Here is a 23,980-nt window from a genome sequence, read left to right as displayed (position 1 = left end):
GTGAACGTCATGCCAATATGTTTCCCATTTCCTGGGGATTAAACTGCTGTGTTTGATGACTCAGGACTTCCCAAGAAAGCAACTCAGTCACTCGCTCTGTCTGAAGCAGGCTCTGGTGTCTCAGAGGACATGTCTTCCCTTGCACAGTGATTCATGATTTCAGAGCAGAGGATCAGTTCTCTCATTTTTTTTTTCTTCCCACAAAGTTAATTAATAAAACAAATTTCTATTAGTGGGTGTTGAAAGACTTTGGCTTTCCACCTACACTCCCAAATGCTCTGCATTCCAGGGAGAATGAAAAATGGACCTGTGAATAGAAACAGAAGGGAGGAAAAATGAATCAGATGCTGTATATGGATATAGACACAGTGGCTGTCAATTGATGCGATGGAAGAACATCCTGAATTAAGGCAATGTCCTGCAATCGTGATTGCTAAAAATACACTATTACAGTACTCCAATTTCAGAATTAATACATGCAAATTTAGAGAGAAAGATTGGGGCACAGGGAGTGTCTGACTGAAACTGAATTACCTGTTTGGGCCTTCACCTTGACCTCTTGTTCAGGTGGGTGGCTGCATGGACGGCAGTTGTTCTGCTTGTGAAAATTGGATCCTTTGCCACTGTCACAGACCTCTGAAACTCCCATTGGTGAGGAGAAGCACCTAGAGGATTTACCCTGTTGTGGCTGCTGTGGTCCTAGCTATGCCCATCTGTCTGCCTCATCTGTAGCCCCACCGTAGAACAGAATTTTTCATCAGTACCAAGAATTAGCCTAAATTTACACCCAGCATGGTCATAACTCCTGTTGACTTCAGCAAGAAAACAGTTGGTCCCACAGGGGACCAGAGTTGACAGAAGGACTAGATTTGGCGTATTTCCCCTTTCTACTGCTGTATGTGATGTCAGACCGGCTCACAACTCTGCAGTGCCACTCTCTGCTGGTGGCAGCTTGCAGAGGAAGAGACCCCTAATTTGGTGCTCTCGTTCATGGGTAAAAGCACACTGAAGCCTTTCTCCACTGACTCCCAGGACACATGTCAAGTCAGGGATACTAAGATTTTCCTGCTAACCTGCAGCACCTCAGCAGCAAAGTCGTAGACAGGCTCCGAGTGCTTTGGTATCCAGTGCCCTGTCTGGCCACTAGATTTGAATCTCCTGTCATCTGACCCCAGCTTCACATTTCTTAATTACTCTTGCAAAAATAAAGGCAGTCACAGAAATACCTCTGTCGAGACAGCACATCCCTGTTTATGTTTGAACGGCTGATACGAATCTGGAGTCCCCAGCGATCAAAGTGCATATTCAGAGAGATGAGCCCCATGTTGTGTTTGAAGTGAGCGCAGCACTTTGGAACAAGGATGAGGCAGGAATAAATCAGGATGAAGGATGTGGGGCATTAACTACTTTACATGAAATCCCTGCTGGAAAGACGTGGCTAATGTTCCAAAGTTTTCCTTGGAGAGTGCTCGGAAGTTGCATACCAGCCTATTTGTGGAAAGCTAAACAGTTCCCTATTGTCCTTGATGTGAAACGCTTCCCAGATAAACACTTTCCCCCTCCATTGAAGAAAAACAATACAGCCTGTCCAGAGCTCTAACACAGAGGACTACACTGGGCTGCTGCTCAGCCGCTGCAGCGTTGCTGGTTTCTGTTGGCACTGAGCTTTGCTAAAGGCTATAGTTCATATACATGCCAGCATCGTTAAGAAAAGGCTAAGTTATTGAGTTAGACTGGGATAATCTTCAAGGGTTTAATAACGTTGTGTGCCCACATCTTTGCATCTCTGGGTTCGTTATACCCCTGGAATGTAAATCCCAATCCACAGTGGCTAAACAAGGTTCACATGGTTCTCTCATACTTTAGTGGTATTGTCTCCTCCTGATTTCTGAAGGGGAAAGAAAACATTGCTAGCTGAAATAAACTTACGTGGTTCTCTACAAGAAAAGCAGTAAACCTCTGCTGCTGTAGTGGGTTTAGGTTGTAACATTGCCTGCATTTGCAGCATTTTAAGTCATTTTAAGGAATTATTCCTAACACCCACAGAGTCAAGACATCCTATTCCAGCGCAAGGAAGATCCAGAAGTCCCTGCATGAACTTTGGAGAGAAAAAGCTGATTTCTGAAATCAGCAGTGCTAAGAATGAAGGCTGTCTAACACCAGGGTAATACTGGTAGTAGTTCGGTCCAGGTCAGTGAGTGGCTCTTCCTCTGCTTCTCCCATCCTGGCAGATGCAGATCTGAAGGACCTTGTTGTGTCCTCACCTCTGACTCCAGTTTGGGCACACACATGGTTTTGTTGGGTGCCTCCTTCCTTCCTCTATAGTGCCACCCAGGCTGAAGACCTCTTCCCAGGAGCAGCAGGTCATTCCACTCATTGACCTACAGTCAATGGATGCAGTAGATGCACAGATTGGCTTTTTGCCACCATTTTGTCAAAGCAAACCTTGCTTTGCATTTGTGGCAAAGGAATCGTCTTTCTTCCCCTAGAGGCATGTGATTTCTTGCTAATGTTAAATGAGAATTTTGCACGTGTATCAAACTTGTATGTAGATTAGGTTTTAGGTCACAAATGAAACTGGGAAGTGCAACTTCCATTGACATTTAGCAGGCATTGAGGTTTTAAATCCCTGAGGCAACTTTAGAAACATCCCCCTCAAGCAGAAAAGACATTGACTTGAAAGAAAGCAGAGTTAACAGGGGGTTTGTTTGTTTGTTTTACAAATGCAGCCATGAATTTAGGGCAATTTCTATGTATTCAAGCATTCATACTGATAGCAATCATTGCTGAATGGTCAGCAATTACCACTCAAATCAGTAAAAGGCGGCAAATGAAATGCACAGGCAACCAGAAGTGTTTTAAATGAGATGATGGCGCAGGAGACTGATTTTATTTTCTTAGTCTTTCACTACTGGGGGGCGCTGTCCCACTTCCCTCCCTCTTTACCTCCCCGCCTTTCCAAGAAACCCCTGGTTAGTCGGTGAACGACAGACCTGGTGAGGTCTAGGGGTCCTATGGGTTTTCTAATTGTTGGACTCTGGTATCTAGGAAAGGACTGAGATCATACCTGAGCCTTTCCTCATAAAGCCTGACTCCTTCCTGCTTATTTTCATATAACTAAGGACATACACTCTTTTTGGATCTCTCTGCTACTTGGGATAATTCAGTTACAACTGGCTGTCAGATTGAGTCTTACTAGAGAAGGGAGGAGACAGAGGGACACACAGGCGTGTGTGCAGGGTGTCATCATTTGCTTAGGAAAAGAGCATTGCTTGAGTAGCCTGTGCTTCTGTTCAGAATTAATGTCTCCATCTCAGCGGGCCTGGTGGGCAGCCCCAGGAGCTTAGTCTCAATCCAGAGAGATGAGTCAGATGAATCGTTCTGCGGTTTTAATTAAAACATCTTATATAGGCAGCATTTCAACAACACGAGGTGGCAGTTTTGCAGTCTGGCCCACACTTATCTGTCCGAAACGCTCACATGGCCCCACCAGCACAGCGTCTCTGAATCTTAGCTGTTTATCTTCTCACTATCTTCATGTGAGGCGGGGAGTTATCTCCATGGGTGGATGGAAAACTGGGGCATAAAGAGTTTTTTAACTCCCTGAGGGAAACTATGACAGCACATCTAGTTTAGCTTTAGTTAAACTACTAACCCCTAAACCACTGGGTGATTGCTCCCCTATTGGGATTTGATGGGCAGTGCTCAGGCTGGGAGAGCTGTGAAAGCACTGGCAGCGCTGTGCTTCTCTGAATAAATACAAAACACATCTCAGCCACCACGGAGCATGACGCAGAGGTCATCTGAGTCTCCTTCCCAGTGCCTGAGACTCACCCACTCCTCTCAGCACTTTCTTGTACAGATATTTCCTGTGTGAAGCTGCTTCCAGTGAAAGTACAAGATTTGTATGGGCTTTCTGTTTCTGGGCTTAGTGTTACCTGGTAGATGCCTGTCAATCTCACAGTTGTGGTACGGAGACATCACCTATCCAGGATTGATCTTAGCTGCCAGGGTAGACCGCAACTGCAGAAAAAAAGTCAAGGGCTTTCTGTGTCTGACACCAGCATAAATTCAGCTCTACTGTGTAGACAGCGTAGCAGAAAATGGGGTTCCCTAGGAGCCCTTTTGGGTAAGGCAGCATCCCTGACCTGTGCTGTGAATCCAACACTTACAGTGGAAGGTGGTCTGAGACAGAGAGAAGTCCTCACTTATTAAAAGATGAAGTCCTTACAGGAGAACTAGCAAGGAATGATATTCAGTGTGGATTAAGAAGCAGTGGCAAAAGCTGAATGAAGGTTGCAAGCATGGAAGTTGAACCCTTGCTCCTCCAGACCCTTTGGAAATGAAGTGTGTATTCCAGTGCAGGGCCATGTTGCAGAGACAACCTGATCCCATGAGGTTGGTAGGAGGGCGCGCTCTCCGTGGATAGAGAAGACAGTTCACTTTAATAATGTGTACTAAAAAACCCCAAATTGAAACTACCAAATTATTCTGAGAATAGAAGAGTGATTTTGAGATAAAAAGCCCTCTGCTAGCAAAGGAATATTGGCTTTTCTGTAGTTTGAGCCGGATTACAGCACCACCTCAGGAGAAGTCCTAGTTTGGTCACTCTCAAAGTGTTCCAGCTTTGCGTAGTGATAAGAAGCTAATGTGACTGCTAGAACCCGTGCCAGATGCCAGGCATATTTTTGATGAGTCTCTGACGTCTGTTAGACTTGTGATATTACATGCTTTTCAGTAGCTAGGCAGTGCTACAAATACTAGGCGGTGATACCCTCTCAAACAACTGGCACTTAGATAAAGCATTTCCAGGCAAACAAATGAATAAATAAACACAGACTAAGAAAACACACATGCACATACAATGGAGGGAGGAGGATTCCTAACTGACTTATAGTGCTCTGGGGAGCAGCAGAACAAGTGGTTTTCATTTTGCCGGTGTTTCGCTTACTGCCATGTGGGGTTCTCTTCATGGGAGGAGAGCTGGACTTAATCGCTGGTTTTGTGTATTTTTGTGTGTGTGTGTATAAACAGTTTATGTAGAAGTTGGGTCTGCTCAAGCTTGTGACAAAAGCCATTTGTCATTCATGTTCACAAAGCACTCCCAGTGAAGGTTTCAACCACTGCCAATCCCCAGTCTAATTTATTATTTTTCCTTGACAACTTAAATCTTCAGAGATTACACGAAGGGCACCTGAGGATCGTGATATCTCTCTGGTCAAGGAAGCCAGCTGGCCTAAGTCTTCTTCTGGGCCAGCAGAAAGCCCCTGGTAGCCGTGCATGGACTTTCCCTCCCTTTCCTCCATTGGAAGATGACTGGCACCAGAATTGCTCCAAAGACCCATCACTCTCCTCCCCGTTTTCTCAGCAGAGGCGGTTAGTAGGGGACCTAAGTAGACCTCCACGACTCCTGGTGGCCAGTGCTAACCAGTTAGACGCAGGAGGAAGGAAGCACTGCCTTTATGCAGACCCTCCTCCTCCTGTGTTTTTAGCTGTGTTGGTAACTCCTTGGAGCAGGTGAGCCCCCAAAGCTCCTTTACAATGAGGTCTACAGCAGAGTTCAGGGAGGAAAGCTGGAAAGGCTCTCACTTTTGTACAGTTGAGTACTGTGTCATTGTATCCTCATGATGCATTGGCTGTATCTATCTGTCATCATCTCATACCCTTCACTTGTCAGCTCGCTAAGATGGAGCTCTTTAATGTGTGCATAGTTTATTTCTGGGATTCTTAAATGTACCAGTAAAAATAATAATAATAATAGATATTGCCATGAAGGAGAGGTATTTTCCGGGGTCAGTGCCTGAGTTCATTAAAAATCAATCTTTCTTGTGGCCTCAGATGCCTCCTAGATATTCAAGCTGTAGTTCAAGGTCTAATCTCATAGGTTTCAATTAACAACCAAAAAAGAGAATATAAAACCTTCTTTTCTTCCTTAAGGTTTCAGCAGCAATGTGCATGCTTCATTAATGAAGAATTTTAATGAAGGATGGATTTGTCAGACAGAAATAAGTATTTGGTACAAGCAGTTTCATCAGCATGAGTTAATAACAGAGAGGGAACCCAGGTGAAACCAGGCTAATATGTAGAGAGACCTTATGTGAAGTCCGTTAACATTAGAGTTGATAGAACAGCATTAGACATTAAAGCAAGTGGAGTTTGGAGGAAGAACTCTCCTGCCTTCATCATGTTTCCAGGGCTCTGTCCATTACCGCGCAGTAAAAATGCCCACAGACAGGCTGAAGTGTTGTCTGAGTAGGGTTTCTGACAACTGTTTTGTTCTTTTCTTGGAAACACTCAGGCCCTGTGATAAAAACAATGCAGATGGGCTATAACATCCTTTTGGAGAAAGGCAGACTCGCTCTGTGTTCCTTTTTTTAGCTCAGCAGCTATCAATGGCTAAGCAGATCAAATGTTTTAGAGTGTCAGCTACAGAGAGGAAAAGTGGATTCAGTGTAACAGAGATGTGGGATCTCTTGCAGGCATGGTCTTCTCATGGCTCTTTGGTTCCACGCTTCTGCCTGCTGCTCAGTTTAAGTGGTCCATGTCTCTCTCCTTCTAGTGATAGCAGCTACTTATGTGCCTATGTTATCTCTCATCTTGCAATTGTAAGAGCCTGGACTGAACAAGGTACTTAAGGAAGACAAGTTGCCATGCTTGTACAGAGTTGTGATCCACCCAGTATCTCATCTCTGCCAGGGCCCAGCTTCAAGAGCATCAGAGGGAAGTGCAGGAAACAGCGCCAGGCATACATTGAATAATCTGCCCTTAGTTTAACTCTGAAGTCAGTGAAAATGTTTTAGTCCCTCAAGCTAGGCATTTGGTACCTTGCTCAGTTGATGTCTCTATAGAGAGTTTATTTTTAAGATGTGATGGAAAATAAGGACTCCTGCAGATGTTTTTTCCCTCCGGAGGAGCCAGAAGAGAAGGGAAACCAATTCCCAAAGGAGACAATCTGGGAGCAGAATTCAATTTGGATTGCAAATGAGTAAGATACAGACAACAGTTGTGTATTAGCTGTAATTCTACTGAGGAATCAAAATCGAGCAGCCAGTTTCAGGGGGGTTTTTTGTCAGTCAGCTTCTTAACGTTAAAACCTGTCTGGATGATGACTACTGGGATGGAACAAATGCATCCTTACTTTCTTTTCTGTGCTTAAACCGAGGTCAGGAATGGTTTGGGAATAACAGCACATGAGATGAAAATAGTTTTGCAACTGAGTTAGCAAACCTGCCTTTACGCATGGCTTACAGCTCAGTGTCCCAAAAGCTGACGATGACTAGAGAGGAGCAGCCAGCCATAGACATCAGGAGTTCCATTGACTTAAAATGCAAGTAGGAGAGAGACGAGTTTTGGTGAGTATTTCCAGTTTGATTGTGGCAGCTGGAGGAGAAAGAAGGATTTGTTCAGCCCTTGACTTGCTTTCCGGTCACTAGAGTCTGAGATCATAACTGCTGAGATGAGATGGTGGCATTTGGTCACCATTATCCAGTTTTTCAGACACTACCCAAACCACTGTAAATATGCTGTAGAATCAGAACTGGCCCAAAACCTAAGCCCAAACCAAAACTTTGGAAATTTCACAATTAGACCTGAAGAAACTTGGTGTTGCAGATTGGGCCAAACTGGATAAGAATTTTATGCTTTGCAGACCCTGTCGAATGATGGAAGTTAATTTCCAGCACCTGAAAAATCTGCTGTGTATAATTAATATGACATCACCTCAAAGAAACATAGAAAGATCAGAGAGTTTATAAAGAGGAAACAGATTACATTGCCCAGTAATAAGTCCACCATTGTTCTTTATTAAAGCAATATATATGTGTTTATTAAAAAGTTATTAAAAGGAAAGAGCAATATATTTACTTTTGTTACCAATGGTTTTCAAGCAATAACACAAAAAAAAAAGTGTGGAATAAAGCTTGAAAATATTCCAGTTCAATAAAAATGCAATCCTAAAATCTTCTTTAGTGGTGTAATACCATCACTTCAGATTCAGCAGAAAGCCTGTGTATTCTTGGCAAATTTCAACAGAAGTCAGGATTTCCAATCCAGAGGTAATGCCGATACTCCAACATTTGTTTCTGTCCAAAATCAGGGAGAAAAAGCAGAAAAATTGAAAATTCATTGCAAAGTCAGCACCCAAAGATTTATTAGAAGATGCTGAAACATTTCAGTTAACATTATGTGCAAGTCTTTCAGTGGTACATGGACATATAGGAGTTGTAATTTGAATGTGAAGCCCTTTCTCTCTTCTGTGAAGTAGACTACCAGAATGAACCAGATGTCCCAGGATAGCTGCATAGCTGTGTGCTCGCATGTTGAACGAGGATGCCTGAGCAGAAAAGGGCCCATCTTGATCTATGGGATAGGTATTCTGTCCAAGGAGCTTTAAGTACAACTTCCATAAGACAGCGAGGCACCAAAGACCAAAGGTATTATGAATCTTTTGCTTAAATCAAACTACCCAGGCGGAAATAGCTTAGCACTAAATTGGTGTGGTGATAGTAAGACAGTGAAGATTTAGGGAATAGAGTCTGAGGTGAGGCTTTGTGTGCCACAAGCAGAGGAGGTTCTTATTTGCTATTAATGTGGGAGATGGAAGCAAGACTGGAGGGTCGACCCATCCTTCCTCTGTGGTCACAGCCCATCTTCTGAGGCTGGAGTGTGCAGCTTACACATTTTACACTAAAGATGCATGAACAAAGGATTATTCAGTTCAAGAATTGAACCAAAAAGTCGAGAAGGGGAAATAAGTTCAGAGACATCTGAAGTGGAACATTTTGAGGACATTTTTGAAGGCAGGGGTTGCGTTTTGTTGGGTTTTTGTCATTTTTATTTATTAGTTGGGTTTTTATTTTTAATTGAGATCAATTTTTAAACAAAAAAGGCCACTTTGTAGCATTTAAGTCTTTGAAAACAGAAGACTAAAAAAAATTAAAAGCTTTGTTCAGAAAGTGCTGAAATGAAACATTTTGAGTTTTCTGAAAGAAAAGAATTCATATGAAAATGTGGAAATGGCATGTTACAAACATTTCAGCTGTCCTCTCTTTTCAGCAAATTCAACTGCTCAAGTGGCAGAAAGCTTGCATTTCTTCTCCTATGCCCTAGATCAGCTCCACTTTTAATGAAATGGAATAGATAACAAAGATTTTACTCAGTTCTCTTATTTTATAGTTTCTCAAACTGGGAAGGAAAACATCACCATCCATGGGAATATCTTGACCTCACAAGCTTTTCAGTTCATTTATGCACAGAGTTGAGGGTTTGCATATGTGTATGTGTATACTGAGGACCAAATTCCCTTTCAAACTAAGGCCACAGTTCTTGAACAACAGTGATTCTTCCCAGAGAAATAGTCTGACGTGGATTCTGAGTCCAAAGATACCATCCAAGTTTGGCGTGGACTGTAATCTAATTTAACTACTTAACCTAATTTAACTGCTTGTGAGATGTAGTTGACTCTGGTGCAAAAATGAATAAACAACTTTGTTTCCAAATTCTGTTAAGAAATGGAAGTGCTTTAACTTTAGCGTACAGGCCTAAGGCAGCTGCATCCTAAATAAAATAACCTCATTATAATTAAGCCAGTCAGGTGAGTGAATAATCAGGGTTTTCACAGGTATTCTCTTTTGCTGTCTCTTGAGCCCAAATTCATCCTCAGTAATTTACGGCACTTACCTGAAGCAGCTCAGATAAGTTAGGTATGGGCAGAATCTAATTCTGCAGCCTCTTCTTTGGAGTTACTCTCTTTTGCAGTAAAAAAAAAAAAATATATATGCTTTCATCTCGAAGGAGATTAACTCCATGGTGGTATGCACTGGTGTCACCTGGTTATGTGAGAGACCATGGTCTAAATCCATACTTCACATCACTAGTAAGAGGCCTTATAAGCTGTGCTGGGGTGGGTTAGGTTTTCTGCCTGGCTTCTGTTCTCCTTTTGTTTGCTGCTCTCCCCAGAGCTTTGAAAATCTGGGTTTCATCCTAGCGTGGAAGAGGGAAAAAAAAGTAAAACTTCTTGTGGGACAGGACATTCTAGTGCCCGTCTTGTGGGTGTGCATGACTGCTCTCTCTGAAAGATGCGTAAGGAAAAAAAAAGCAAGAAGCAGATGTCTCTGTGGCCTGTGGCAAGGGGAGCAAGGATGCGTGCGAGGGATTGACGAATTCCTGCCTTGACAAAGACTCCCAAACTGGAATTTATGAGAATCCGTCTATAATAAAATGCTCTTAACTTAGTGTCTGGCTGTCATCCGGCTGCATCCCAAGAACGGTGGCATAAGGATAAAGCTGCCACATCACACATTCCTTGCTATCACCACAGCTTCTTTCTTGATGAAACAAAATCTTTCCTTGTCTGTCAGTTCTGAAAATTGGAGCAAGAAAACCTCAGCGATGTTGCTGTACTTGGAAGCGCGTGCAAAGCATGGCAGTCTTCTGAGCAAAACTTTTCCATTGCTCGCGCTACAAAGACGAGATGCAAATAACAAATTGGCAAACTTGCTTTCAAGAAGATTCTGCACGTATCTGAGGGAACAGAAATGTTACCGCAAGATTGCTGAAAAAATAGGTTGATGATTTAGTTCTGTGGAAGATGTGTATGGTCAGTAAAGGCATGTCCTCTCTCATGAGCTAAAGCAAGGGCAAATTCCTGGACCTGCTGAAGCCCAGGGGAGGCTTGATGGGACTCATCCCAAACATTATTAGCATTACTCCAGCAAGGCCAGTGGGCAGGGGCATTAGTAGGGTCTGCCCTGCCTGATGCTCCCCTCAGACAATTGTCAATGTATCGGTGGTTGGGAAAATCCCTGTTGGTGGGGACAAGGTGTGGTGCAAGGCGTAGTGTTAACACTACACAGCCTCCACCAGTGGGGGAAGGTGGGCTATTCGTAAGGGCCGTTCAGAGCAGGAATGAAACATGGATGCTCTGATTCGCCTTGCAGAGGAGGTTATCAAGCCCAGAGATGGTCATGGCCCTCTGAGCTGCAGAAATTGGATACCTGATGTGAGGGGTAGGAAGATGCTTGCCTGGGCAGCGAGAAAGGCATAGCCAGACTGCCTGGTGGCTTGGGGTTGAATGAAAGTGGGACCTGGGCAATTTTAAGCCTGGGAACTATGAAAAGAAGCTATTACAGGGCTTCATGATGTTAATGTCATTTTTCTGACCAGATCCACTGGATAACCCTAGCAAATCCCAATGATGAGTCAATTTTCTATTTTCAGTGCCAGCACAGAGCGACACTAGAGACCACAAGGCAAAGAAAGAAGTGCTGAGACAGCCTAATGGAGCATACGGCTCAGCCTAAACTACTTGCATGTTTTGTTTTGTTCTTTTAATTCTTGAAAAGAATTAGAAAAGGATGGCAAATTTCACCAGAAGTGAAACAAAACCACAGGGGTCTTTGTCTGTGGATTAAGCGTTTTCAGGAACTAGCAAGAATAAATGTTATCCTGTTTTCATTCTGTTTTCTGTACGTTAGGACCAAGCCACATAGGATATTTGTTGAGACTCACAAGTTTTCTTACTTGGACTCTGTGATTTTAGAGAACTTGTTTTGCAGAACTGTGCATCCCAGGGAAGGAAATTAAGGTCAGAGATGAGAAAAACCCACCTAAGGGTCTGAAATGCTTCTAGTTTCTCAAAGACCACGCTGTGTGGGAATGATAGATTTAAAAGTGGGTGGAACCTCTGAGCCTGGAGTTTTATCAAGTTATTCATGAAAAATCTCTGAGATCTGTGGACCAAGATATTTGGGTGGTACTTTCTCACTCTTTCTTCAGAAAAGGCACTGTGGCCTCACAAGCTGAAAACTAGCCCTGCTTTTTCTTTGGCTTTAAAAATAACTAGTATCTTGAAAAGCTGTCTCAGCAGTAGTGAAGGAGTGGAAAAAAAAGTGTATGATATCCCCATGGTTTCATACAGTGCAGCTGTGCTAACAGAGTGCATTGAGACTGAGACCAAAGGAAATGCATGAAATAGTCCATGAAATGATCAGTTGAATCTAACAGTAAAGCTTCACGCAATGGGGAGATCTATTGTCCAGGTATCCTATTGCAGATGGGAGGTTTTTGTCCTTTTTTTTTTTTAGGGGGGAAAAATTCCAGAATATTAATAAATTTTGCCCTTTGTATTAATAAATTTTTTACGGAAATCAATGGGAAAGTTATCTTCTGATAGGAAGTCTACCTTACTTTGAATTAAAATCTTTAAATATTCTTACAATATATTTGGATTAAATATCCATATTCTGTGGGATTAAAAGTTTTGATTTTACTTCTGGTTGAATGTCTGTAGGATGATGATCAGATTTGAAAACAAGCAGGTCTCTAGTTTTATTAAACCAGTTTAAAAAAAATTTCAGTTTTTTGAAAGAAACAAGCATGCATCAACATACAGCCTTCAAGAGTCCCTCCTAGGTCTTGGGGTAATTATTAGTAGTACAGGAATAATGGAACAAGTATTGACCAAATGTAATGCACAGTTGCCACAGTGGAGCTATTCCCCCTGGGTTGACTCTAAAGTACAAGTGGTTAGTTTATAACCCTCTTTAGGTTACAACATTTTAACATTTCTTCAGTGTTTATTCATTCTCTTCCCAAAAAATGTTCTGAAATATCAAGTTTACAACCTGTGGCTCATGTGATGGTAGTGGAAACAATTAAGCTAGAAGCTTTCAAAGCCACCACTGGGATTTTGATGCCCAAACTCATTAATTTTAATAAGAAGTGAGCTGCCAGTCGTCTTAAGTGGTTTCTAAAATCTCAACCCATAAAAACACCTCTCCGCTGGTTCCAGTTTACTAGGAGCTCAGAGCAAGGTAAACACGTGTAACAAAATAGTAGGTGTTAAAAGGTGGAAAGTATGTGTTCAGATGTCTCTAAGACCATTCAAGGAACCAAATGGCGGCCCCAGCCTTGAGCTGGCAGATGTGGGCTGACGTGGGGGCTGCTCTTACCTTTAGCCTTCTACCCTCAGTCTTGGGGACTTACTGACCGATCAGAACACGAGGCGCAGTTTCGGTAGCAAGGAGAAGAAAGTCAATGGAAACAGAAATCTTGGCAACAGCTCAGTTCCAGCTGTGATGATCACATTGTCTACTTTGGGCTCTCATGTCTGCTCCATGCTCTTGCCTTCTTAACATGTTTCTGCCCACCACAGCCTTGTGGCCAGGGCAGTGCTCTTCTCCCCAGTGTGCAGATGGACAGCTGGGTTGCAGGAAGACCTGGGTGAATTCACACCACACAGTGAAGAGCAGAGGTATCCAGAGCAGTACCAGAAAGAGCTGTCTTTGAGCAGTATCAACCAGCTTGTATTCCCATTGCTTTGGCATAAGTGCAGCAGGCAATGAGGCTGGGGCTTTCTTGCTACCCGTTGCTGCCTGCTGCCATTGCCGTTACCCACATGGTGTTTGTAGATGCTTGGTCCAGATCCTTCCTACCCACCTAACCCGTCCTATCCAAGTTCACACTGTGTTATCTTCTAAGCTGCTAAATGGCTGCATTTGCATGTTGATACTTCACTGATCCACCATCATGGTTGGATAAAAATTAAGAACTGTCTGCTGTGGCCCGAGGGACCCACCCAATGCAAACCTATGAGAGCCTTTCCTTTTACATGAGTCTGGAGATGGCTTTGCCTCAGCCATGAGCCTATGTCACAGCCTAAGAAGTCTTGAAGGCTTTGGAGAGCACCAAGATCTCTCAAAGAAAGTTGCTGCACTGATGAAAACTCATCCTCAATATGAATCATGGAAGAAAGTCTTAATGGGGAAAAAAATCCAGAACCAGCAGATCTCTCTGTGATGTAAAATAGAGCATGGAGTGAGTATGAAAGAGTTTGAAAAGGACTCACCGCGAGTCTGAATGCTTGGAAAAAGAGGAAAAATATGGGATTTTCTGGTGTCTTTTATTAATGAAAGCAACCTTGGAGAATTTTAGAATTAGTTTAAACACGTGTCTTTCTTTTCTGTATCTGTCATGTGATCTCTGAAGAACTTCATTAATGTTGGCAACGAGTGACAAAGTTACTGTAGTTTTTGCCAGTGAGTCTCGTAGTAGCAACGATTAATTATTGGTAGCTATTGGAAGGACCTTTGGGTGAAACATGATGCAGTGGAAATAGAGATGACCATCTTGACTTTTATTGTAATGGACTTCAAAAAAATCAAAAAGAAAAAAAGCTGCCATTAGTGGTAGATGTGACTTTTTTGGAAGAGAACAAAATGTTCCATAAATGAAACATGTGGTTTCACTTGCAGCACATTTTGTACATTGTCACCAATGAAGTTTAGGATTTTTTATTACTTTTTCATTAAAATGTCTTACTGGTTTCACTCAGGAGGCAAAACTTTTCACGTGGCTTTAATTGTTTCTGTCATAAAAGTCATAGCATCCATGTAATAGAAATAGTTTTGCAGATCACAGCTTCATATTGCCTATTAATTCTCTTCCATTTTCTGTAACTACAACTCATTGGGCCATCCCAGAGACAGAAAAAGTTCCTCTCTTGCAATTAAGACCAAACAGGAACTTCTACTGAAGTTAGGGGAAAAAAATCACTTTGTGTCAGTACCGGTTTATTAGACTTTTGTTTCAGATATCTTAGATCACAAATGTAAGTTCACATGGCCACATATCAAAGGAGAGAGTTTGTATTGACTTTTTTCTAAAATTTGTGAAACTCTAGAAGATGAAAACAATAAAATGTCTTTTTCTGCCTAGTTCCAGTCAGATGCAAGAGGTGGTAGTATTTCAAACAGGAGTGAAGAGCTCTGGCAGTACTGTTTCAAAGTGGCTTTGGACAGGTCATTTACCCCCGTTTTTGCTTCATTTCTCCATTATACAAAAACTGCTAGAGTTCAGGTCTCACATAACCCATCCCAGCAGCCTAGCTATTAGACCATGCTTCTGTCATCAGTCTGGGCTTCCCTGTCACCAGTCCTAAGAAGAAGCGTAATTATTGTTGCAGTCAAAACAATGACTTGTTTTCCACAGATGATATCCAAAGTTGAAAAAAAAAGAAGGGAACTAGTGTTACCTCATTAATTTAAGATCAGCTTCAGTTAAGGTATTGGTTTTCCTCAGAGAGAGTCACAGTTTTGCTCTTTAACCTTCAGCCCAGCGGGGGAGGTGACATTGTCCCCTACGGCAGGCTCTAAAGCCTGTAAGAAGTAATTAAAATGCCAGAAAACAGCAGTAGTGTATCAATTGCCTTTTCACCCTTTTTCAGTTTAGTGTTTATTTGAAAGCTTGCTAGGAAATGCCACTGCTGTCTTTAGTTGCTGCCCCAGAGCAAAAGCCTTTCTCCTTGTACACCTTCTTAGCAGTTAGGAGCACCCACCAAGTAGTGTAGTCCTATGTTTTCACTTTTTCTTAGCATGATCCCTCGCTTATTCATCAAATGTTTAAATTTGTGTTTTGCAGTTCAAGGATGACAAAAACAAGCCCAGCCTTGGAAGGGTCCTCAGCAATAGCCCTGCCCGCTGTCCAGCTTTCTGAGCAGGTCCCACTGACGTCTCCTTCCCTGAAGCCCCTGCAGATGGACGAAGAAGACAGCCTGTCTCCTCACCTCCTGTTGCCAGATAGCATCAGCCAGCTGGAAGAGTTTGGCAGGCAGAAGAAATGGCACAAGAAGCAGCACAAACACCATCGCCAGAGGCAGTTCAATGACCTCTGGGTTCGGATAGAAGACAGGTGAGTCATAACTTTTATGGTCCCGGTCCTCTTCCTGCTGTCTTCTAACTAGTTGCTCTTTACAGATCCCAGCTCTTGTTGATTAGACCATAAGGAGGGTTGGATAAAGGTTAAATGGGAGAGACAGGGAGTGAGGTGATGGTTTTGGAGCCTGATGAAGAACTAGGAGGAAGACTCATAAGCACGTTTCATCTAAAAGTAAAGAGGAAAAAAGCTACTGTTTAGAATATTTAAAATATACAGAAACAAAGACTTGTCAGAGTAAAAACAGGAAAAAAATGACAGTGGAAAATATTCTGTGTTTGCCCTCTTTCTTCCAATAATTATTTTCCGATCTTTACTGTCAGTTTCAGACCAAAGACTCGCCCATTTTCCAACCATGCAGAATTTTCCTGGGAGTTTTTAAGATTCTGACATATCTGACTTCAATCTTCTTAACTGTGTTCTGGGGCTGAAATGTTTTAACATCTCAGACTGCATTGAAAACAGCAAACTGAGGCAAAATGAAGTACTTAACTAAGGCCTCTATGTGAAGAGAATGGAGGTAGGCACATTTCCATGGCCATTCCAATCTTGGTCCGAGGTTAAAAGCTCCCATTCGGTGTTTGAATAAGAGCCTTAATGTTTTACCAGGGCTTCTTGATGTGTGCTTTTAGGATTCCTGGGCAATTTATTCTCCCACCTCTAAAACTGGGAAAGCCCTTAGTGCCTTTATCCGGGCCAAGTCATAGGCAGATAAACAGCCAAAATGTTTATAGATCTCCTAACAAGTAAAAGGAATGAAATAATCTGTTGGGAACTGGCTGCTCGCCTATACATGTAATGATTGTCTTTGAGCATTACTCTTATTCCCATTTTCATAGCACCTAAATTCCTTGTGAGTAAAATGAGTCAGTCTCTCAGAGGCTTCTCCCTTTGCTAAGGAAAAAACTCCACATATTTGTGTTTGGGGATTTTTTTTATTTTTATTCATTATTTTTAATGGAGCAGTTGCCTCATTTTTTCTTAGTTTATTGTATTCTCAGGGTGAGTGATGTAAGAGTTGTTATTAAGGTGGTGCACATTAATCTTAATGTAGTAAGGCTATTTCTAAGGTTAATGCCAGCATTGGTAAGAAGGATTCATGTGTTTTGTTCTCAAAGCGTGTTCAGTGGTTGGATCCTCTCCACAGAGGATGTTTAAGCATGAACTAAGAGACATTTGGTTCAACATAGTTGATTGCCTCAAGGACAAGGGACTTTTCTATCTTTCTTCTGCCTGGGGGCTGCCAAGTCATGGTGTCCCATGATGTCCCAGCATTTCACAAGGGTGTCTGGTCCAGCTCACCATATGTGTCATACAAGTGAGGTGCTTAAATAGGTCTGGTGGGAGCCTGGCAGTTAAGCACAATCCTCCTGCCCCCGTCCTATCTATCCAGAAAGGATATTGGATATTGGGCCTGATCTGGCTGTGGAAATATGCAGCTGGGGGCTTAAAGCAGTGGTGCTTGCTTAGCTTTGGCGGACTTTTGTGCCTTTTGCTGTTTTTATTTCAGTAAGAAATTTTCCTAGGAAAAGTATTTAAAAGGGTAGTTCCCCAGATTAGAGATAAATTATTCGCTCTCTGCTCCTGTGAGATTTCATCTGAATGAAAACCTTTTATCCCTCCACTTCCATTTCATAAGGATGGAGATTGGGATAAGGAAACATAAGTTTCTGCTCCCATCACGCTGGTGATGAACCAGACGCTGTGTGTCGCCTGCCTTGCTGAAAGATCCCAGGGAGATATTAGTGGGAGATCACAGCCCTAGAAATGAGGAAAGGCTGGAAGAAGGGAAGTCTGCCTTAGTGCTTTCAGATGGTTTTAGTGCTTCTACAGTTCTGGAGTAACTTCTGGTGTTTTCCTGGAAACAAAACAAAACAAAAAACCCAAACTGTTCAGCTAAATCAGAGACTCACAACCAGCTCTGGTTTCCCCATAAATTGGATGGGGTCTCAACTTCCATAAACCAGCTGCTGCATATTGTGCTTTTGGCAGTTGGGTTTCATCAGCATTAATTGCAAGCTGGACCTTGCACAAGGCAATAAACAGTGAGTTCTCTCTAACTGGTTCCTTTCTGATTGGCAAGAAAAGAGCAGAAATGTGTGCCTGTCACCAGACCTTGTAGTGTGATCATTCTTGGGAGGAAACAGCTAGGATGGCTAATAATATGGGCAATGGAGTGTTACCTGTGCAGGAGAGAAGCATGTGAACTTATATTGTGTTGCCTCAATAATGTTCAACAGCACTCAACAGTGAGACTGTTAGCACTCATTTTTGAAGGATAATCAGTGTACAAGAAGTTCACACCCTGGCCAGTCCCATAGATCCATTGTGCATTTGCATATACTTAAATTGGAGCCCCCCCATGTTCTATATGGACTGAGGTCTCTGCATATAATATTACCTTGAGCTATGGCTCCATATTTCCAAATGGTTCTTCTTCCAGTTTGAGTTTCCTAACTCACCTGTTGTCACCTGAAACTTGACTTGTTCACCTTTGAAGACAAAGTAGAGGGATTTAGGTCATTGGTACGGCTTTTGAGTGAAAGCCACATAAAACTCATTGTTTCCGTGCGAGGTCTCCAGAATTCAGCTGTTTGAGCTGCCTCTCAACCTGAAAAGTCAAAGAGAAATATACAGGTGGAGGACAAATCCACGTGAATTTAAACCAGATTATTGATTCTTGTATGAACCTCATTGAACTGTGAAATGACTGTGGTTCATACGGCTCTTTTCCAAAGCTTTATTGACCGTGGATTAGAGGACTTTATGAGCCATGAATTGCAGGGCTTTTATGGACTGCGCATTTCTAGGCTATCTCATACACTTCCATGGAAATCTTGGGGTGTTTTTTTAAGCTACCAACACAGAAACAAAGGAAATGAACACAGGAGAACAATCTTAAAGGAACATCAAAGGTCTGACTCCAACATATAAAAGCCAGGAAATCCATAATTAATGGTTCCACTAAGACTTCAGCTCACACAGTCGTTCGGGTCTGATCTGAGGTTATAGCTACAATCTGAAATGGCCCCGTGAAAAATGAGTCATCATTTAATGTCACACATCATTATTAGTATTTACTTTCAGTTATACCTTGGAGATTGTCCTTTCCTTTTTGTTCTGTCTTAACAGCTGAGGCATTTGAGTTGGCACCCCTGAGTGGACGGTGTTTAGATTTGTGTGTTGGAGGATTAGTACCGCTGTGGAGGATGAGAAAGCTTCAGCTCTGTCTTCTCCCTTTGACAGAGCTAAGATTTGCTGATCTCCTGGGTAATCGGCTACACTGAAGGCCATTAAAAAATAAAAAATGCTGGTGAAATGTGTGGTTTCCTCTCCCTTCTGCCTCCTTTCCCCAAAATCTAAACAAAATGAAAAAGTCCTGCCTGACTGCAGTTTGTGTTTGAAATTGTTTGTCAAGAATCAAAATTAAATGGAGATTTCAAGTAGCAGGGTTTTTTCTTTAACTACTTGATTTTGCAGAAATGTGCAGATCTGAAGTCTGTCTTTGGGAGGAATTTGAACTTAGACAAAACTTAAACCCTAGTTAGCTCCCGTAGCCAAAAGCCAGCTAGGGCAGCAGGGAGGGGAGGCAAAACCCTTGGGCTGGAAGGCTGCAGTTTGGCATACAGAGTGTGTTATTGTTCCTGTTGACAGTTTGTTAGCTAAGCTTCCCCTTGTAATATAAATAATTAATTACAGATCATTCACTGGCTTTTCATGATGAGCTGCTCAGTTAATTGAAAGAGTAGAGAAATGTCTGTGACGTTTCAGAGTAGTCAGTGAAGGCCAGATCAGGATCGCACCTTTGTTCTAGCAGACAAATGGTTTAAGGCTACAAACAAAACCAGCCCAAGAGAACAGAGAACCTCTCCCAGCTGGGGGGGGAGCGTTATAGCTCCTGGGGCCCTAAGGCAGGGCGGGAGGAAAGCTCCTGGGAAAAGGGAGGAGGGGAAGTTAGTAACTGGGAGGATGTTTCAGGAGGTGTGAGGTTTGGAAGGAGCAATGGCAGCTGGGGGATGTGAAAGAGAAATACAGTGGTGCAAAGAAAGAATTAGGATGTAATGGGCAAATTCAGAGGTTCCTTCGCACTGCCGAGGAAGAGATCTGGGTGAAGATGGTGTTTGTAAAGACACCAAGGACACCCAGATGCTTCACTTGCACAGGAAAGAAATTCAAGGAAAAGAATTGTTATCAGAAGAGAAAAAAAGAAATTCTTGTCTCAGATGTAAGCTCAGCCCTGCAAAACCTGCCATTAGTGGGAAATGAAATGAATTCCCCCTGTAATTGGAAATGGCATTTCTCTGATAGCCCAGTGCTGACTATTCAACCCCAGATGAATGCAATAACATCACAAATACCAATTTCTTTTGGAAGCAACAGTTATTTTAGGCCAAAAAAAGAAAGTTATACCAGTGATGGATGAAGGGAGACAATGTGTAACAAACTGCACTAAGTGTGCCTGTATAGAGTGAACCTTATCAGTTTGGATGGAATTTAAGCACTTACCCTGTTATCCTTTCTTTCAAGACAATGCAGTGATGGAAAACAGAACGCTGTCAACTCAGACAAACTTTTAATTTCACTTAACTGCATCTGAAAGGTAAATTTCAGTAAATGAATCCAAATTGCTTCCTTTTCACAACACACGGTGCTGAAATACAGTACTTAACTTCATTAAAGAAAAGACTGCTTTTCTTTAGAGGAGACCTAGACACTTTTGAAGTCTAACAGGTAAATTGTGGTCAGATGATTTCCCTCCATATGGTAGCTTTGAGCTTGAAATTTCCATCACTGGGGCCTTGTTTGTTTAAATTACCCTATCCACCTCCCTGGTAAGGATACTGCTCAGAGAGTGCATGCCTACTGATGCTCATGGGGAGGGGGGATCACTCCCTCCTCCGGCCTGTCTCTGTGCAGCCGAGTACGCAGTTGCCACCGTTGCATTTATTTGCCCTCTGTTCAACCAAGGATGAGGATGCAGCTTCAGGACCTTTCTAACTTGTTATAGTGAACCTGTCTCCCAAAGGGACCGCTCCAGCAGCCAGGAACAGCAGGATCATAGGTGTGTTGGAGTCCCACCTTCCCTCCCTTGTTACACCTCATTGCTGTTGGGGGCTTAACTGTGTTGTGTGGCCCCTTGGCTTTCCACTAGCACTTCTGTCTACCATTTCCTTCGCTGTTCTCCTGGCAGGATTTCCTTCTCGGGAAACTTTCATGATCACAGTCCCTCTATCAGTGACTGCCCCCAGTCTCCAGGGCATGGCACACAAATATCTACTCATCAGAAAAATCTCATGGTTTGACAGCTGGGGTAGAAGACCCTTCTGTCACGCTGAGTGGTCTCAAAACACTTCCTGGACAAATGCTCCCTCCTAGTTCCTCAGTAGAAGCTGAACCTTTATATCTTGAACTGATCTAAAATCTGCTCTTAGTTTGCCCAGTTTTTTATGAACTCTGGTGGATATACAATGGCCAGAAGAAGACATTTTGGACAGTGAAGCAGTGCGTCAGTTGGTCCTTCTCTTTCCCCACATTGCATGCCTCTCTTGAACATGCAATCTTGCTTCTGTGAAGATGTCCTCAGCTCCTCCTGAGCAGAGAGCAATGCATGGGGAATACTGCATTTTCCCCTTCTTAGTTTATTACTGTTTCCATTTGATACCCCTTTAAGATGAGCAGATGGCTTGATGCCTCCTTTAAACAAGCACTGACGTTGGCAATTCTTTCATCATGCCCTTTGCACAGCCCCAAGTACGCAAGCCCTCCAGTGGAAGTAAAATAACAGCACGGTATGACTCAGTGCAGTATAAATAAGAGGTAAATCTCCTGACTGTAACATATGATACAGTGATGACATATCCTCCCTCCCTAGATGTTTTTTATTGAGGCTTCTTGGATTATCAGCTTGGTCAGAGTGCACAGGACGTATTAATTAAAGCTGTGAAACCTGGGCTCAGCACACAACTCTCTCATGCATCGCAGTAATGGATGGGAAGTCCTGACGTTCACGTCCAAAACTCTAGCATCTCCATGCTAATAGACCCTCTCTGTCATCTGGCCGTGAGTGATAACTTCTTTCCCCTTGAAAAGTCAAAGAGTTAATTTGTTATCCTCCAGATGGGGCTGAAAAGATGTGCAGCCACACTTTCACCTGCTAGACACACAAAAAGATCTGTATGTATTACTTTGTTCTGTTGTTGTTCTCTATAACATGCTGTCACTGTGTGATGAAACAAACACAGATAAACTTAAAAAAAAATAAGCAAAAGCCTTGCATGTTTACTTTCACTATTGCTTAAGTGTCTCACCACCAGTATGAACAATTAATATGAAGCAGTACGCAAATCCTCTTTTAATGAAAGCTATAAATACCTGAAAATAAAATTATTAGAGATAAAGAACACAGAAGTCTCGTGGAAATAGAGACATAATTTGTATATAATTTCAATTTTATTTCATGAAACTAACTTCTTTATTGGTAATGCATTAGGTATTTTTTTTTCGTGAAATTTAAATCCATCATGAATATTAAATCCATATTTTTGAAGGCGAGCAAGTAACAAAATTGGAGCACACAAAAGCTAGGATTTTTGAACAGTGAGGCATTTTTCAGCACTGGATATCCAAGAGCACTTTCTGCTCCTTCCTCCTCAATGCTGATTAAGATTGAAAATACAATGCAAGATGTTTTATGGAACCTATTAAGAGCTTTCTCTTCCTTTCTTGTTTTCATTTGGGATGTGTTGAGTAAAGATAGTCTATATTATATATTTATATCTGCGCCAGTTTGGTGTATTTCTGACTTTGGCTGAACATAGCCCTACCACTGCTAGCTTTGTTAAGCCGCTTAAGATCTGTCCGATGCAGCACAAACAAAATGTTTGCTTAGGATTCAATTTCAAGAAGGAGCAGCTGCTGAGTTATGATAATCTCTTCCTCTGTGATGCACATCCCCACTTGTTCCGCTGTTTCTCAGCCAGCGCAGTCTTGTTTCCTCACCCAGTGCCAGGACTCCTCTTGATTTTGGACAACCTGTTAACTTTTCAGTTCCATGGTTCTCCATTTTCTGCTTAAATTTTCTCTTTCTCCAATACTCTTTCTACCTGTCCTTTTTAACTCTTGCTGCATGCGCTTGGCATGGACCCTGGAGCAAGGAGTAGGAAGGGACCCTTCCATCATCTCCATCTTCATCCCCAGACCGCTGCAGTCACCTCCACCTCTCTGAGCTCACCTTGCAGGAGGGCTGTGATCATATAAACACTGCACTTCACTTTGCAATCAGTCAATGCCAATGAAAGTGTGGGCTTTTGGAGCCTATAGCCTTCAGCAGAGCCTCTTTGAGATGGGGGCATGTCTCACTTGTAGCTAGCATGTCTTTGTCATCTGGCATTACTGCAGGCTGCAGTAGGTAGGAGACATAGCTAGGCATCCTTCTTCATTTTTTAACCAGGAGGTAGATCTCCTCCATGTTATTTCATCTTCTTTGCTTTTCCTACCATTTTCACACAGATGTATGTGTGGCCAAAAACACTGCAGACTGGACAAGACAGCGTTGGCTCCATTTATTCTTTGCTAAATTCATGGACATCGTAAAGCAGTCCAGGCTCTTTCTGCTGATGCTTTTCCTTCTCTTGACAACTTGGCAGCCTCGTGGGCAGTCTCTGTGATGGTGGCCAATGCCAGGAGTGTTGGGGGCCTGTTGGGGGCAAACTGTGGTCTAGACACCTACAATAATAAGTCGTTAGCAAAACCTTTATGCTTATGCATTGGAACAATTTTTTATTTCTCAGGCATCAGAAATGCACCTACAGTTGGCATTAAGCTGCAGAAAAGGTGCCTGTGGGTATAAATGTAGGAGCAAGCTTATTTTACCTACAGCTTGTTTTAATGTTAATATTAAGCTACCACGGTGTTGTGGTTTAATCTCAGTCGGCAACTAAGCCCCACCCAGCCACTCGCTCACTCCCCCCCCGGTGGGATGGGGGAGAGAATCGGAAGGGTAAAAGTGAGAAAAACTCGTGGGTTGAGATAGAAACAGTTTAATAGGTAAAGCAAAAGCCACGCATGCAAGCAAAGCAAAACAAGGAATTCATTCACCACTTCCCATCGGCAGGCAGGTGTTCAGCCATCTCCAGGAAAGCAGGGCTCCATCACGCGTAACGGTTACTTGGGAAGACAAACGCCATCACTCCAAACATCCCCCCTTCCTTCTTCTTCCCCCAGCTTTATATACTGAGCATGACGTCCCATGGTATGGAATGTCCCTTTG

General features: G+C 42.6%; 1 protein-coding gene across 1 annotated transcript in view; it reads left to right on the top strand.

Annotated features, from left to right (window-relative positions):
* Positions 1-23,980, top strand: part of TRABD2B (TraB domain containing 2B) — a 298,757-nt gene that overhangs the window by 260,969 nt on the left and 13,808 nt on the right. Inside the window, exon 5 of the mRNA XM_009287478.1 lies at positions 15,418-15,687. Coding sequence (XP_009285753.1) covers positions 15,418-15,687 — 270 coding nt within the window. The remainder of the gene's footprint in view (positions 1-15,417; positions 15,688-23,980) is intronic.

Source organism: Aptenodytes forsteri, unplaced genomic scaffold (genome assembly GCF_000699145.1).
Source record: "Aptenodytes forsteri isolate BGI_AS27 unplaced genomic scaffold, ASM69914v1 Scaffold119, whole genome shotgun sequence".
Taxonomy (NCBI): Eukaryota; Metazoa; Chordata; class Aves; order Sphenisciformes; family Spheniscidae; genus Aptenodytes; species Aptenodytes forsteri.
This window is presented reverse-complemented; position numbering and strand designations above follow the sequence as displayed.